We start from the raw sequence: 16,252 nt of genomic DNA, 5'->3' as shown, positions 1-16,252 counted from the left end.
ATAAAGTGGACAAATATAGGTGTTTGCCTTTTAAAACGTGTCAAGGCACCAGTAGACTCGATCCATTTTAATATCAGCATAAAACATGAAAGGAAAAAACAAGTATAATTGTTGTTCCTAAAGTGCTTTTATAGCGTCAGCAAATATTGACTAGAAATTTAATAAACTGCTGTGATGAAAAATGAGTGCTGTACATTTTTCAGTCCTTTAGGCTACATATCTCTAGCAATCCCCAGTCTCGTTTCATTTCAGGTCAAGACCTATGAAAAGCACACGTATCAGGTGCAATGTTGCCATCTAGTGGGGTAAAAAAGACATCACACGACGCAAGAGGGCCATCAAGTCTCAGCAGCACTTGCATAGCATGTCCATGTGGCTGCATTTCTGTACCATGATTGTCATAGTCAGGAAATGAGTGGATAAGGTCAGTAAGACGGCAGCGATGAATGAAAGCAATTCTAATCTAATCTAATCTAATCTAATCCCGTTGTGTATTTAAACCAAGTGTTTAAAAGTTAAACTGTTCAAAATATAGAAAGAAACAATATTTTTATGTGCACACAATATACACTCAGTGTACCAAAACATGACCTTGGCCTTGAAATATCACCCCCCCCCCCCCCCCTCCCCCAATTGCTATTGATGGGCTCAGTAAGGATGACCTTGTCTTATAGAAGTCATAATCATTCCTCATTTTGCTTATAGAAACCCATTTCCGTGGATATGTTGGCCACAGTGTAAACCCCACAGAGACAATTTAAGCAATTTTTAATTTTTTTTAAAGACTAGGCGTAAGTGACACATCACATCACACATCACATGTATACACATAAATACATGTATATAAAAATGTCAAAAGTAGAACTAAGTGGAAGCAAAGAACAGTGACTCTGTAGTGGGTATCAGGCTGTGCCCTTCATGTTTTCCGACAGGTGAGACAATTATTTAAACTGCATATAAATCAAACTCTACCAGCTCTGCACAAGAATCCATCCATACACTGAAACTGAGACAGAAACTATCTTTACTTGGTTTAGAAGAAACTGTAAGAAACTGACTATGTCAGAACCAAGTATTCTATTTGTCTTTAGTCACAACCAACAGTATTGTATTTACTGTACTGACAGCTGTGAAACATACAAATTGATGTCATTCATGCCCTTTGACCTACATTAATCAGAGACACACTGTATGCTGTTCCAGTCAGACCACGTGGCTAATGTAACACATGATGCATTCAGCATTGTGGTTAGATTGGAGCTGAGGTCATGTTCGCTGCAAATGTTATAATTCCTCACAGACGTCTCCTTTAAATTACACCTACTATAAACTAAAGCTGAAAACACAAGATTGTTTCGATGATATATTGAAGTCCAGTGTGCAGATTTGATATTTTGTTCTTTATGCAAGTCAATTAAAATCTTTGGTTTGTGGTCTGACTAGATTAGAAAGATGTCAGTGGTAAGATGTCAGCGTTAGCGTGGGTAAATCACAATTAGCCTTTGTTTTTAATAATTTTCTGATGGTTTACATCAATCAAAGAATAACTAATGGATTAACTGCCAGTAAAAGTGTTATTGCAACCAGTGAGGATCTAATTTAATCACTTATCAAAAGATCATGTCATAGCATTCATAAAGTCTCATTTGACCTCAGAGGCCTATCTACTATAACCCTAAGATACCGATTTAGTGTTTTTAAAGAAGCTTTTTAAAGAAGATTTCCACTTTTAAAAATGAAAAATTTAAGATAAATCATAGTATTCTTTTACTTTTTCATAAGCATAAAAGTTGAAACATTTCTCAAAAATGTAACAAATACTCTCTGTCACATGCAGACAACTAAAACGTAGATCAGGACTGTCATATCTTTTTTTTTTGTTTGGTATTTCGCCCCGAAAGTCATTATGTCACTTAACCTCTTCTGCTTTTTTAAGATGGGGGAAGTGAACAGAGCAGCCACCACAGCTTCGCGACAGCTACCATGGCCTCGCGACAAACAACCATAACCTACAGACCAATGCACACAAGAGTCGCTTATGATTCACTAGGTCTGATGTTGTTTATTTGGACTTTTCTTGCATGTGACATGGAAATTTGGTCCTAAATAATACTTCATTAACAATTAGACTGGAGTTTCAGGTTGTTAGGACCCTTTACACACACACACACACACACACACACACACACACACACACACACACACACACACACACACACACACACACCAGTAAACATTAATTTAGTGAACTGCTGAACTGAACTTTTTAGAGCCACAAGACACTAAAGTGTGTTTGCGTGCCCTTTTCATTGTATAACGGGGATTAAATAAGCTAAAAGCTATTTTTTTAACATCAACATTTGACATACAAACATATTTAAATAGTGTTTGAGAATAATATTTTTTATCAATATATTTGCCAAGAAAGTCCTAGTGGGCATCAGTGACTGGGTACTGGTATTGCAAACTATTATAACTGCATAAGATAGTTTCATAGGAGAGGTTATAACTACAGGTGAACATTACACAGTATTAAACACAGAATTCTTTATAGCTATATTGCTTTGGAAAAGTCTTGAACCATCTCTCATTTCTTTCTATTTTGCTTGGAAAATGGGAAGTAGTTTCAACAATTTATTCAGACATTTGGACACATAAATGGAAACACAGCATATCGGGCAATAATGTATTTTGTGGAATTCTAACGAGCTTGATATTTGGTATGGACACCTTTATTCTTCAACACAGCCTGAACTCTCTTAGGCAACCTTTTATGTCATTGAAGTAGTTTTTAGGAAGAGTTCTCCATGCTTCTTGAAGGACATTCAAAGATCTTTATTGGATGTTGGCTGCCTTTTATGCTGTTTGTCCAGTTTATCTTACACTGTTTCAATAAATTTGAGATCCAGGCTCTGAGGAGGCCAATCCATGACTGATAGTGCGCCACTGCATGCTTTTCAGTTCAATACTTGTGTAATTTGGCATACCTCAGCCTTTTACTCCTTGTTTCTCTTCATTAAGAATGACTTTTTGGCAGTCACCCTTCCACTGAGACCATTTCCGATGAGTCTCATTTGAAACTTAAGGACCACATGCATGTCCCCCCCCCCCCCCCTTTTCTTAAGGACATGGCTTTCAGATACTGCTCATCTACTGTGGATTATTCTTTTTTCAGGCCTGGCACTGTTTTTGTCCTCAACTATATAAAAAAAGTGTGTAGGGTAAACATTACTGCCACCAGCGCTAGGCTGTTAACCAGTCATGCTTGTAGCGATGTGCCAATGTCACTGTGAAGAAGAGTTACTGGCAAAGGAAAATGCCAGATTGTGTTGACTAATAGTTTTAATCACATTGACAATTCCTTTGTTTAAAGGTCACTGCCGAGCTGTTTGACTAAGCTTACATTATCACATGTGCGCTTCCTCTTATAGGGGTGTTCGAAACCAAGCATGCTGAGGAACTCTGAGCTCAGTTTTGATATTACTGTATTTAGCTAAGGGAAAATGCTGCTCTACTAATATATCAATACTGGCAGAAATTGTTTATATATTGACCTTACAGAAAAGTATTGTCCTTTAGAGAATCCCATGGAAAAGTCAGAGCTGCCAGCTAGTTCAGTATAAAGCAGATGCGTGATGATTTAATCTGAAATTATAATTTTGTAATATAACCATGGAGAAGGCAATTGATAGAAAAAAAAAAAAAAAGAAAGCAAACATGACACACACAAAAAAAAAAAAAAAAAAAAAAAAAAAAAATTTGTGTCCTTGCAAGAAGCACATATAGGAAACCACAGGTGCCAGATCTTGACTAATAACAATTGTTTTAATGAAACTTCTGTTTTTTGTCCCAGAGCAAAGAGGAGTTTCTACCAAAAACTACACTCTCACCTAACTGGTTAGGGAAAGGACAGAAATTCTGTGCACCTGATTTCCATCTACATGTGTTATTCAAACATTGTTCTCTGCAAAATGGGGTTTAATATTACATCACTGACCTTTCTGAAAGCTGATAGGAAAACAGTGCTACAGTCATTTCTTGAATGACTTCTATAGTGTCTCCTGATTATGTCTGAAATCTGGGTGATGTGTTAATTTGATTGGTAGCTTATATTTGGTTTCACCAATATTATGCAACAGACAGGTGACAAAAAGTCCAAGCTTAGCAAAACTCAACTTTATTTACTTGCACAATTAGAAATTACAAAAAAAATAAATAAATAAAAAAAATTATTCTGTAAAATAAATATATAAAGCGCCACGATTCTCCTCTTTTATATTCGTTTGTTCAGGTGCTTGTTCCTCTTCTTCCTGTGGTTCCTCAGCCTGTAAACAGAAAAGAAATAAAAGAATCATTTGGCACTGTGACAGACTGAAGTTTAAGGCTCAAAAACACACCACAGCCATCGGTGAGTTATGTAAAAAGTGGAAATGACAAGGCCAAGAGACAACACGCAGTCGGCACTCTGACATGTGATCACAACCTATGGGGAAAAACGTGTGGCTTGCAAGATTTACAAAAGAAACGGATGCCGAGTGTCCCATGTTACAGTACTGAGTGGCACCAACCTTTTATGGCTCCACTCGCTCCATTGTGAGAAAGAGAAAGCATCTTTTGCTCTGACGCACACAGCCTTAGCCCTTTGCTTCACTTTGAACTGAAAAGTGTCTGTAGAGTGGAGTGTCAAAGCCTGAAATTAAAAAAAAACAAACAAAAAAAACCCCCAACGCATTTATACATGTACCCTTCATGCACTGTATCATATCAATTAACACATATGGTGTATCATTATATTCATTTCTTCCTCTGGAAATATTTACAGTCTGTAAATGGCACTTACTTGATAGTTGTTGCAAGGGTTGTCACAGCTCTCACAACCATCCTTGAGCTGTGCAATCTGGAAGGTGAGAGGGAAGTAGGAGTAGGGGCTGCTCCAGGAGCTCGGGTAACTCCACTGTATCACTGTGGTGTTGACTTGAGCAATCTCCACCTTGTCAGGTTTCACTGTTTAAGACGGAAGCAAAACACCAGAGTAAGACCAAAACAATGAAAAGCCATAAAAGAGGAAGCTTCCTCCAAAGAATTCTCACCAATCTCTGACAAGTAAAAGCGCTGAAAATATTCCTCCAACAGAAAGTGCTGGCTCAACACGAACACAGTGACGCAGATCTGCTTGCTCTCCTCGGCGTAAGGGCAATGCTGTTTGTCCAGGCAGGAGATCCTGTTGTCGCTCAAGGTACAGCTGAAGTTGCCGTAACCTGAGGAGCACGTCCACTGGCCGCTGGTATCGACAGAGCACTTTGCGTTGCTGTCAGGAACACTGTAGAAATGCATGTTTTTTTTACTTTTCTAGTCAAGTGGTTGTACAAGATTCTCATGGACAAACATTTGCAGCTGTATTATTATTATCATATCTTTTTTAAACATGGAATACGGTTCCCTGTACATGACCTTTAAAAATCACAAACATGTTTCCTTTCATAACTGGGCGTTTATGGATGTCTTTCTGCAATCTCAGCTCCTACATGATGACTTATTGTTGTTATTGGTGAGCAGAACCGAAAGTGTTTCAGCAGTACAACGTGCGCTTACCGATGAGCTTTGATAAATGCTACTCTGCCACTGCGGCTGCTGTGCCAGGTCCAGGAGCAGTAGAACTCGCCGCTGTAATTTTGAGCCGTGCACTTGAGATAATCTAACAAGACGATTCAGAGAGCACAAGACAAATACTTTAAAATGTATCCAGTTTTCTCAGCTGTATAATTTGTGTCAAATTTGCACACACCTTCGTCAGTTTTCACTAGTATCTTCCGCCTTTTGCTCTTATCTTCTTTGATGAGAACAATAGTATGATTGAGAAGAGATCCATCCTCACTGTGGCAGGTGTAGTTGCCCCCCCCTAAGCTTTCCTCTAGCTGCACTCGATATGAGTTTCCCCTCTGAGCTTGATCTATTCCATTCTTCTTCCAAAAGATTTCTTGGCTCTGGTTGGCACTCCCAATGAGCTCCTCTGGCGACTCCATACACAACAGGTTCTGCTCAGCCAAAGTGCCATCCACCTCCAAAACCAGAACTATCGGGAGACAGATTCACATTCAAGGGATTGAAAAGAATCAATCATTTAAACTTAGGGTGACAGATTCTCCCAACTATCAAACTTACTGTTGGGCAACAGAGTCCAGTGCTTTGGATTCTGGTAACTGATTTGGAAAACTGCACAGATGATGCTGAAAGCAAACCACTTCATCTGAGTGAAAAAAAAGACAGAACAGGGAGGTAATCATGAAAAATCAATAAAAATTGGAAGAAGAGGGCACAAAGGAAGTCAGTAAAAATGCAATAAAAGTAGTACAGGCTCTTGGATGCACATGCTTAAAGACATTACACCTGTATTTACAAATGGCAGTAAAGCTGCACTTGTAATAACCCACTGCAATAGCAGAAATGCACTGCCATCAACTCTGATCAGTGTCCAACTGCCTGAATAAATAAATAATAAGATTAGATAAATAAAGTCATAACACACTCTGTGGAAAGAGAAGTTGATATTAACGGCAGCATTTGTGATGCTAAAAGGAATCAGTCAACTCAAAGAGCTTAAATATTAAACAAGCCACACCTACTTCTATAATACTTGTGCAATTTATAACCACTCTTATTTTGTATTATTACGTCATTATTTAACATTAACCTTTTTTGTTTTTAAGATATATATCAACAGATTTGTAAAGAACAACCTTACCTTGTCAGTACCTTCCACGCTTAACGAAGATCCTGTTATTTTGGGTGCCTTTTATCGCTGATGGCCAAATTTCCCCTCGTCGTGCTGATGGAGGGGAAAAAGTCCAGAGGAAATTCGCTTTCCCTGCGTCCAAATAAACAAACCTATATACCCATTCATTACTCACTCCCAGTCGTGTCTCATTGAACAAAGCAGTAACAGGTACGATGCACCTTAAACATCAATCAGTGTGAATGTGTCGGTAGTTGTAAGCGTGTGTAACCTTTATTTATTATCATCTTGTCTTTGCTGGCACCGTTAATCGTAGCTCCTGCTCGTTTGCTGCTCGCGAAAGTTTCACTTTCAGTTTTGGCGCCTCATCTGCGGCATTAAAACACTTCCCAGCACCCCCCGCTTGACCTTTTTTTTTTTTATAATAAAACCAAATTTGAACCCTAACTTTTTCACTTTTTAAAAACAAAACCAAAAAACCCCCTCCTTAGTCACATACAAATACACAATTGTAATATTTTCCCTCAAAAAAACCGAAGTTTTATTAGCTAATCTATGAATTAACGCAAGCAGAAGTACATAAGCTGCATGATGACAAAATGTCATTGTCACAGGGAGCCTGTGATCTCCAATCATCCCGCAGTGCCTTTAATCTAACTGCTGTATATTTCGCAAACAGACTATTTTAAAATCCATGGAAAAAGTTGCATAGTATTTTAAGATTTGTGTCTACTTTGTTTCTCACCTCCCCTCCAGACTACACCTGACCTCCAGCTAGCAAAAGCCATTTCTGGCCTCCTTTTATGGTAAAGTTCCTGGGAGGGAATGTGCCAAGTGTAGGATGAAGGAGGGGTGGCATTTGGTGAGGTTAAAGAATCTGTTGGTTTTAAACATTTGCAGAATTGAGGCATTTTCTAAAAATATTTTTGCTAATGTTCCAACTGTTAACTTATCATCATTATATTTGAATGACAGATTGAGCGTTATTAATTTATTTAATCCTTAAGTGGTATTTAACTGCTATTTCAACGAGTGGGAGGCCACTCTCTTGGAGGGGCAGTATGGTAGGTCATGATGTAGGTGGCCCATAGTGTCAGAGGCCCTTGTTAAAGGGGGTTTGCCCATGAAGTACAATGCTGTTTCAATTTTGTTAGGATGATCTTTAAATGGAAATGTTATCTTTTTCCTTTAAACTTTTCTAATTTATTTTGCTTTAGTTGGCTGCACTGTATATATAACAATGTGAAAGAACTAATAAAAAGACCTCATTATCAACCTTCTGAACAACTTTTTTCTGCCTCCACCCTAACAGTCGTCTTATGTCACCTTGACGACAAATACAAAAGTTAGGTTTATAGGGGGAAGAAAAAGCTGCTCTCATGTCTGACAAATACTCATCCTAAAGTGGGCTTCTGTTCTCCCTCATGTTTGTGTCCTCCCTTGCAGTCTGTTCTTGTGTCAAAGATGTGATTTTCCTGGGTTTGTTATTCATGTTATTTTTGTGCTTTAGTTTACTTTAATAAAACCACCTAATAGTTTATTCCTCGTGTTTTGGGTCCTGCATTTGCAAGACACACAGCCACTGTGACACTATGCCAGTTTTAAAGAAATGCATTGAAAGTATTATTATTTTAAATATTGAAGCTGTGATAAGGGAAAAAGACTGAATGAACTCAAATGTGGGACTTAGAATATAAGTTAAGTTTATTTACAAGCAGGAAATGTGCAAAACTCTTTGTTTAGTGCAAGCTTAGCTCCACAAAACAACAATCTAATGAAGATAATTGCTGTCACCAAACTCTCTCCCAAAGTACACCAGGATTTCTTGTACAGGAGTTGGAAGATGGACAAAAACAAAGCCAAATGTTCAGACAGGAGCTGATTATGGGGTGTTAGTTCAGCAATCATGTCCTGAATGAAAGTCTTCCCTCCTTTTGAGCAGAGGCAGTGTAATTTGAAGATGACGCACAAGTGTGCTTAGTAATGCCATACAAATGGTGGGAATCCCAAAATGACTGGAGTCCTCTCCCATGTCTCCTGACATCCATGATCCTTCTTACAATAGACAGGCCCACTTTCAATGAGGTCAGAAGGCAACAGGAACTCAATCTCCTATGTAAGAGAAGCAAAATCAGAGGATGAAAACTGACAGGTCTGGTCTTATATTCTAGGATCAGGATCTGTAAGTGATAACTAAGTTAAAAAGGGTAAAGAACAGAGTCCACCCAGTTTGCCAGACATTGAGGTGTTTGGCTGCTTTGAGGTAGGTGAGGTTTTTATGATCTGTCCAAAGAATGAAAGGATGCTCAGTGCCCACCAACCTGTGTATCCACTTTTCCAGGGCCAGTTCAGTTTCCCGATAAAGAGCTGTTGGTCACAGACATCACAGTTATGTTCTGCTGGGGAGAAACAATGAGAAAAGGAAATTTGGATGCGGTGATGAGGTGAAACGAGTGTAAGGAAGGTGATAAAAGTTAGCAAAACTTATTGGAGCTGTTTCTGGGTGGACTGATCGGGCCAGTCGACTACTGCCTGCACCTTGGCCAGGTCAGTGTTGATTCAATGATGTCAATGATGTGGCGTAGGAAAGAAACGGGATAAACATAAAATTCACATTTCTTTCCCTTAATAAAGAATTTGTTCTGAAGGATTTTTGGTGGACCTAACAGAGCTATTGTAAACAAAACAATTTAAGTAGAATTGGAAGACTGTAGGTGTGTTATTGAGGCCACATGGCATTACTGGAAACTTGAAACTGAGCTAGGTGAATGTCGAAAGCAGCCTTCCAGTTCACTCTTTGATTGGGACAAAGTGATAGGTGTTGTACAGGTCAGGTTTTAGTGAACACGGTAGCAACAGGTTGAAAGGAAGGACAATATAGGGTGTGGGGGTGAGATGGGTTAGGCCAAGTTGCATGGGTTGGCCTCATTCATTGTCTTATTTGCGGCATAGCATAGTTTGCTTCTCTGTGGAAACTCCACCAGAGCTGGGAACTCTCCAATGCAATGCTCCCTGAGAATTGTGACCCATGGGCACCAATACTCCCATATGTGATCATCAATCGTGATACACATCAAAATAAGTAATTCCAAAGAGGCAGAGAGTTCTTATGATGCAAACTCAGTCCCCATATTGTGTCATAAACCATGCAAAAATCCAATCTGAAAGGATTTTCCTCACATCTGAGGTAAGGCTGCTATTTAACATGGTTAAACATCCTGCTTCAACTGCAAGAATCTAAAAATCAGTGGATCAATCTGCAAAACTTCTCTTATCTTGGTGAAGTGAAAACAGTCTATGCCTTGTTGAAAAAACTTCTGAACTTGGAAAGAAAATCCACATATGACAGGTCAGGGTGAGAATTTAGGACCACCTGTGCCCACTGCAGCATGCGTTCTTGTAATAGTTCTACAAGAAAATGCGAGCTTAGCACTGTCAGATGAATAGGCATGGCTCTGCTACCTAAATGCCAGAAAACACTGAGTGAAGACGCCACCACTTTTCTCCAACTCACCAGAGAAGACTTGTCGTAAGCTGAGGTGGAGAAACAGTAGCAACAGAGGAAGAACTGGGATTTGATTGGGGTGAAACTGGGTTAGACATTGGTGAACTCGGCCTTTGGAGCATGGCATCCTGTTATCCAGAGATGTGTTGCAGTATTTGTTCATGTCTTTCCAATTGAGCTTCATGTTGAACAAAAGAACGTTGGACAACTGAATCCATTTCTGTGGCCCGATCGTTCTGTCAGGGGCATGGACTCTTAGAGAAAAGTTCAGTTTACTTACAAGCAGGAAATGTGCAACAATATCTGCGTTTAGTGCTTGCTTGGGTCCACAAAAAAACAACAGTCATGCAAACAGGTCTTCCCTCTGTTTAAGTAGAGTCAGAGGAAACAGACATAATGTTTCTCTTGATCACACTGTGATGTCTTGCACTTAGATGTGCTTATGAAGTGTTTTCATATTATAAAAAGACTAAGAGCTCAGTCACCAGTTATCTAGAATATAGGTGACTAGAACAGCCATCAGTGCCATTGGTTTAAATGACAGGTACCTGGTTTGTTACAGTGAGCCTTTGAGAATTCTTCCTGGGAAGTGTGGTTTCAATGTAAGTGAATAGGGCTAAAATTCAAAGCACTTTTTCTGTGCAATAAAGCATCAGAGCTTCCACAGTGGTCCCCTTACATTCATATACAGGACCGTAATACACTAAGGAGCATTTTTATTAAGTTATCAAAGTTGGCCTATCCAGGATTAATTTTAAGTATAGTTTGGAACATGTCATGGCTCAGAACAGATTTCCTCTATCATGTCTAAGGTTACAGTAGAAACATATAAAGAAGGAACCTCTTTCTGTCATGTGAACTTATATTGGCCAATACTGGTTCTTTTTGGATAAAAAAATTCAAAACAGTACAAGAAGTGAACAATAAGGGAATCTGGTTACATTCTTCCTCTGCAAAACAATAATGAACATTAAACATATTTTGAATGGCTGTTGCTACTGCCAGGCTAATTCCTGCAATTTACAGCCTCATCATCAGTACTTCCAAATTCCCCTTCCTTTGGCCACACTATTTCCTCATACCAAGTGAATCGAACTGCAACTTTGTATTCTCTGCTGTTAACGTGTCTGTACCCTCTTGTCTTTAAATTTGTCAGATAATTGTACTGTATTATTAATGTGGCTAAACAGCTAAAACTTAATCTACATTAAACCTAGCTGAAGTAAATGGTAAGAAAAATAGAACCAGCAATTTTGAACCACTAAGCAAATAGTTTTTAAATAGCTTCTTCATATAGTAAACTGCATGCCAAAAATCAGATGCACTAATCCTTTTAACCTTGTGTAACCACAGTCCAATTCAGCAAGCAATATTAGGGTTATTTATTTATTTATTGCAGTAATCAAAGATAAGTAACTTATTTTAGATTTGATTTCTATGTTCTGAAATAACTGTGCATGCTGACGTTTTTCTGAAACCAGCAGCATGCATGTTTTAGCACACTGAGACCAAGCTACAAAAACGATCCACTTGCCTGAACCTGATGGCGTCATAGTTTTAGCACAGGATGGAGCATAGGTCATCATTTTGGAGGCCCAAGCAAACCATGGCACACCTGGATCACAAAATGATTTTCAACGGTCCACAAGCCTTCTTACTCAAATCACTTTGATTTCTATTTCCTTGGAAACAAGGAATAATTTGGATCCATTTCCCCCTTGAGATGTAATTTTTCAATGATGGTCCATATATGGATAGGCGTTGGTGCTTCTTGGCACTTTCAGGCATCAGGGGAGGCATCTACTGTACTCACATTTCTTCCCAAGGCCTCAGACAAAAATACTTAGGTAGCCTCAAGCACTGTGTCGCTGACATTCATATTATTAAACCCAGTCCTTGCACATTCCCATTGAAGACATGATTCGTCATTTGCTCTCAGCTGTAGTTGTTTTGGATCATACTTGTAGCTGGAATATTTTTGACATGACAGGCTGCTCTGCTATGTGCATGTATGTCAGGTGACAAAACATTTGATGTTTGTGCATTCCGATGGTGAAAGAGTTGAACCACAGCAACTTTTCAGTAAGAAGCAATTGTGTATGTAGATTTATTTTTTAACAAATGTAATGCAACAAAAGCGAAATACACTAAATCTGGAGAACCTATTCATTAGTATTTCCAGGACCAAACACTACATTAGCTCACCATTTATTGTTATGTCACTGTGATGTCATGACTTGCTAACCTGTTGGGCATGCCCAACCTGTTTTCCTAATAGGTTAGGTATCCCACTTCTATGCGAGGCTTATTTGTGGTACAGAAATTTCTCTCAGACGTCACAGAGAGCAGTCAAGTAATGACATAATATCTATTGTAACAAAATCTTCAAATGGAAACTGAAACAAATTAAAAGACACTTCCTGGTTTCAGGGGGAAACCAGGGAGTCAGAATGAAACCGGGTAGCTGGGGATTAAAAAAGAGGAGAACAAAAAAATGAACAGCCCCCAACACACATGCACACACATGCACATTCACTCACACACACATACACACACACACACAGTATTAGTTTTAAAACAACTACCTTCTTTCTTTAGCAATTGAGAAGTTGGACTTGTCCAAATTGTGATTTACCCATCTCTTGGTCTGTGACCTGTGTAAATCAGGTCCTGAAGAATAACAGTTTTATTGTACTTGATGGGGTTTCAATAGCTCTCCCTGTACTTTCCTGTGGAGAATCTGTACATTCTTGCTTTGTTTACATTCATCATAGCCATCATGATTTGTTTAGTCTAAGGGACCCAGCCGCTGACTGACTTGACAAAACGAAACCCCAATCAGAGAAAATAGGCAGCAACCTAATTCAAACATTTCTATGGAAACAAGTCTACAGTTTCAGTAGCTGTAACTGCAGACATTGTATGATGGCATTATTAAGATGTTCTGTTCACATAGTGTATGGCTGTAAGACATGTTGGCTTAGTGAGATTTCATTACAGCTAAATCAGGAAAAAATGCCGCCTGATCATTTCCTAATCTGGAACAATGGGAGCTTGACAGCTTTATGATGTTGTAAATGTTTCCTGAAGACAGCATTTACAACATCTTTACAATATTCACTTCTCTAACCCATTCATCTAACTCGTAAACAGCCAACACAACAATCACAGCATGAATGTGATGACAAGGGTTAGTGACGTATGTTATTGGGCAGGGAAGGCCTGCGTGACTGAAAATTCAGTGGTTTCAATGGTTTGGCAGACAGAATAGCCCAGGTTGAACAGCCTCATCTTTGTGTAACCTTCTGTTTAGTGTCAGGGAGAAACGTGCAGACAATAACTGTTGGTGGTTGAATTTACTTTAAAAAGTTCTCTTTTGTGTATGATATACAAAGAATTCTGAAATCAAACCGACAGGGTTAAAAAAAAATCATCTCGGTCAATGAAATTTTTTTTGTGTGTGTAGTTTAGTGAGAAAATCTGCCAAAGAAAATCTGCCAGAGAATAATCTGCGATGGGTGTGATTCATATAGAGAAACTGCATTAAACTATTTTTTTTTACTGTGGCTTCTATTCTTCTGTAAATGTTAAAAGAGGAATCTGGTTATAAACTTACCATAAAAATAACCCTTTTTGTGTACTATTTATTTGCAACCACTAGATGTCCCCAGAGGGCCACAGGCGTTCAGCCTCCAAATTTAAACTTGTTTAAGAAGTTAAAGCAACCTAACATTCAGAAAGGCCACATATTAAATCTCTGTGGTTTGATCAGTTATGCCCTCAATACAATGCAAGCAACATTAGTCCATCACTAATACTGTGGCTCAACGTTTTTCCACCATGGATTGGGATTTAATTGAGTAAGACTGGTGTTCTTGCTCAAATCTCATAACTTGCGCTGCAGCTGTTAAGAATTACACATCTGGGAGAGACTCTCTGTATAAGCCTGTGATCTGTGGCTGTGTGCTGGAATGTGGCCTCAGCCCATAACAGCTGGAATGAAATCAGTGCAATGATCTCATTTGCGAGGGATGGAAAGTAGGAAAACAAAGGGGGAAAGGAGAAGACCGTAATGACCTAATCTGTGTGGTAGAGAAACGCGAGGAACAGAGTGGACAGACGTATAGAGAAGCCACCTTATTTAAACCGCTTTCTTTTTGCCCAGAGTTCTTTGTATTTCTGAGTACAAACAACTGCCTTGGTGGCGATCAATTCGTTTAGGTACGTTTTCTGGAAATGAAAGCAAATTTTCTATTTTTCTATTAGTAGGAAGATGGATCCGTGCACACATTCATGGGGTCAAGGAGCTCAGTGACTGAAAATGTCAAGTTGCTCTTTAAAACAGAAAAACACTCATTACCAAAATTGTAGCAGTTAGAAAAGGTCAAACTTTAAAATGAAGACATTCCAACACGGAGATAGTATTAAAGTGATTAAAGACAGCAAGCTTACTTTAATCTCTCAAACTGTACCGTACTTGACTCTTTGCATCCTGTTCACTCCTACTGTTGTTTGATCCTGAGGATATACAAAAGGTCAAATTTTTTTAACGTGTCAAGTATCTACATAACCTTTAGTGGGCCATTACGCTGTACCAGAGGTATGTCGTCATGTATTTGGATTGTCCATCATCTGCATGAACAGTGAGGCCAAAGAAAAACTACCTTTAGATTACGGAAAAAAGTGAAGTGTGAATGGAGCATGTGCTGATGTTTCTGACGATGTATCCAGGCTACCTTGTACCAGTAGTAATTGGTATAACTGGGATTGATGGACTGTTCAAACACCCCTTTATTAAGATTTTTGTAGTTTTACCCCACTCTTTGTGACATTGTGATCCTCCTTCATAGATCTTCTCAGATCTGTTATCATCCACTGCTTGCGGTAAAAATCATTTCCGCTTCTGTTTTAATATCCGTGTTGACAAAACTCCCACTCATTTGCCACAGAGTTTCTAAACATATTTAATTAATCTGTTTTACAACACCACATGTTCTTCAGTCTACACTTAATCACAGGCATATTTTGGACCAAGCATTTACCAAGGGCATGTGTATTGGCCTCATAAATTTTGTTGACTTCTGCATATCTGATCACTGTTTTTATTTGATAGTAATTTCCAAAGGGTAAACAAGGGTTTCAAAATATGCTTGCGCTTTTGAAAGCATGGAAGTGGGTTGAAATTTTAACCTAATTTTGGTAGCAACAGCATACTAAGTGTTTTCAGCTTAGTTTCTGCATCCACTTTAGATTCGGTTGCACATTTTAAAGTGTAGGATACTCTGGGCACTCTGGATCAATTATGACATTTGCACTCATAGAAAAGAATGACGAGTGAAACTGAGGTGGGGGAAGATTAGGCTTTAGGCACATTATTAATGTCAATTTGTTTGTTTTTTTATATAATAAGTGCTGTGAAACTTCAGCTTCATACATCATAGTAGTTTTCAAGATATATATTCTTTGAAAACTGATCTGTTGACCTAGTTTCATTTTCATTGAAAACTGAGGCAATGTTTGAACATGAATATCCTGAAGACTATTAAAGATAAAGCCTGAAATCTTCACTGGTTTTTCTTATCATAAAAAAAAGTTCAACAGTCATGTAAATGACCATAATTGAGCAATGTTAATAAAAAACAACTACAGATAATTTCTGAATGGTATAAAGTTGATTTATAAAATGAAGATGGTACCTAATTATAACCTAGAAAATAATTTTGTTTAATTAATATGTGAATATTTTTCCTTTTCGAAACCTACGTAACTCCATCTAAAACAATTTGCATTTTTGATAACTTTTGATGTATCCATTCCAAATTACAGAATCTGGTTCGGTTTGATGATATAAAAAAAGACCAGGGAAATTTTCAGGCTTTTATCTTTAATAATCTCTGAGAACATTCAATGTGCCAAACTAAGGGACTGAAAGTGCCATTGATGGACCAGTTAAAAAAAACATCTTTATGTTCTGACATACAATTTTTATGCAACTTGGAGATGGTCAAGCAGAA

The 16,252-nt window shown here is 38.4% G+C and overlaps 1 protein-coding gene across 2 annotated transcripts; it reads right to left on the bottom strand.

Annotated features, from left to right (window-relative positions):
• Positions 1-4,187: 4,187 nt before the first annotated feature.
• il12ba (interleukin 12Ba) lies at positions 4,188-7,033 on the bottom strand. Of its 2 annotated transcripts, XM_085421278.1 has the most exons (8): positions 6,743-7,033; positions 6,163-6,247; positions 5,786-6,073; positions 5,593-5,695; positions 5,091-5,320; positions 4,841-5,004; positions 4,569-4,690; positions 4,188-4,325 (listed from the first exon to the last, which is right to left on the bottom strand). In XM_085421278.1, exons 2-8 carry the CDS (start codon positions 6,245-6,247, stop codon positions 4,274-4,276), a joined length of 1,044 nt encoding a protein of 347 aa, XP_085277404.1. In that variant the 5' UTR covers positions 6,743-7,033; the 3' UTR covers positions 4,188-4,273. The 2 variants fall into 2 exon arrangements, with proteins under 2 accessions (XP_085277404.1, XP_085277396.1); XM_085421270.1 differs by lacking the exon at positions 4,188-4,325 and having other exon boundaries at positions 4,412-4,690.
• Between the last annotated feature and the right edge of the window lie 9,219 nt (positions 7,034-16,252).

This window comes from Rhamphochromis longiceps, linkage group LG2, assembly GCF_057381845.1.
Source record: "Rhamphochromis longiceps isolate RC_006_pf linkage group LG2, R_longiceps_female_GT1.1, whole genome shotgun sequence".
NCBI lineage: Eukaryota > Metazoa > Chordata > Actinopteri > Cichliformes > Cichlidae > Rhamphochromis > Rhamphochromis longiceps.
Note: the sequence above shows the minus strand (reverse complement) of the source record. Positions and strands in the feature narration are given on the sequence as shown.

What these genes read in the sequence shown, in the direction of transcription:
- il12ba (XM_085421270.1), bottom strand. Translation starts at nt 6,247, where the DNA reads ATGAAGTGGTTTGCTTTCAGCATCATCTGTGCAGTTTTCCAAATCAGT. An exon ending in CTGGACTCTGTTGCCCAACA is followed by an intron (nt 6,074 to 6,162) that starts GTAAGTTTGATA and finishes GTCTCCCGATAG; the next exon opens with TTCTGGTTTTGGAGGTGGAT. An exon ending in CTTTTACTTGTCAGAGATTG is followed by an intron (nt 5,005 to 5,090) that starts GTGAGAATTCTT and finishes CGTCTTAAACAG; the next exon opens with TGAAACCTGACAAGGTGGAG.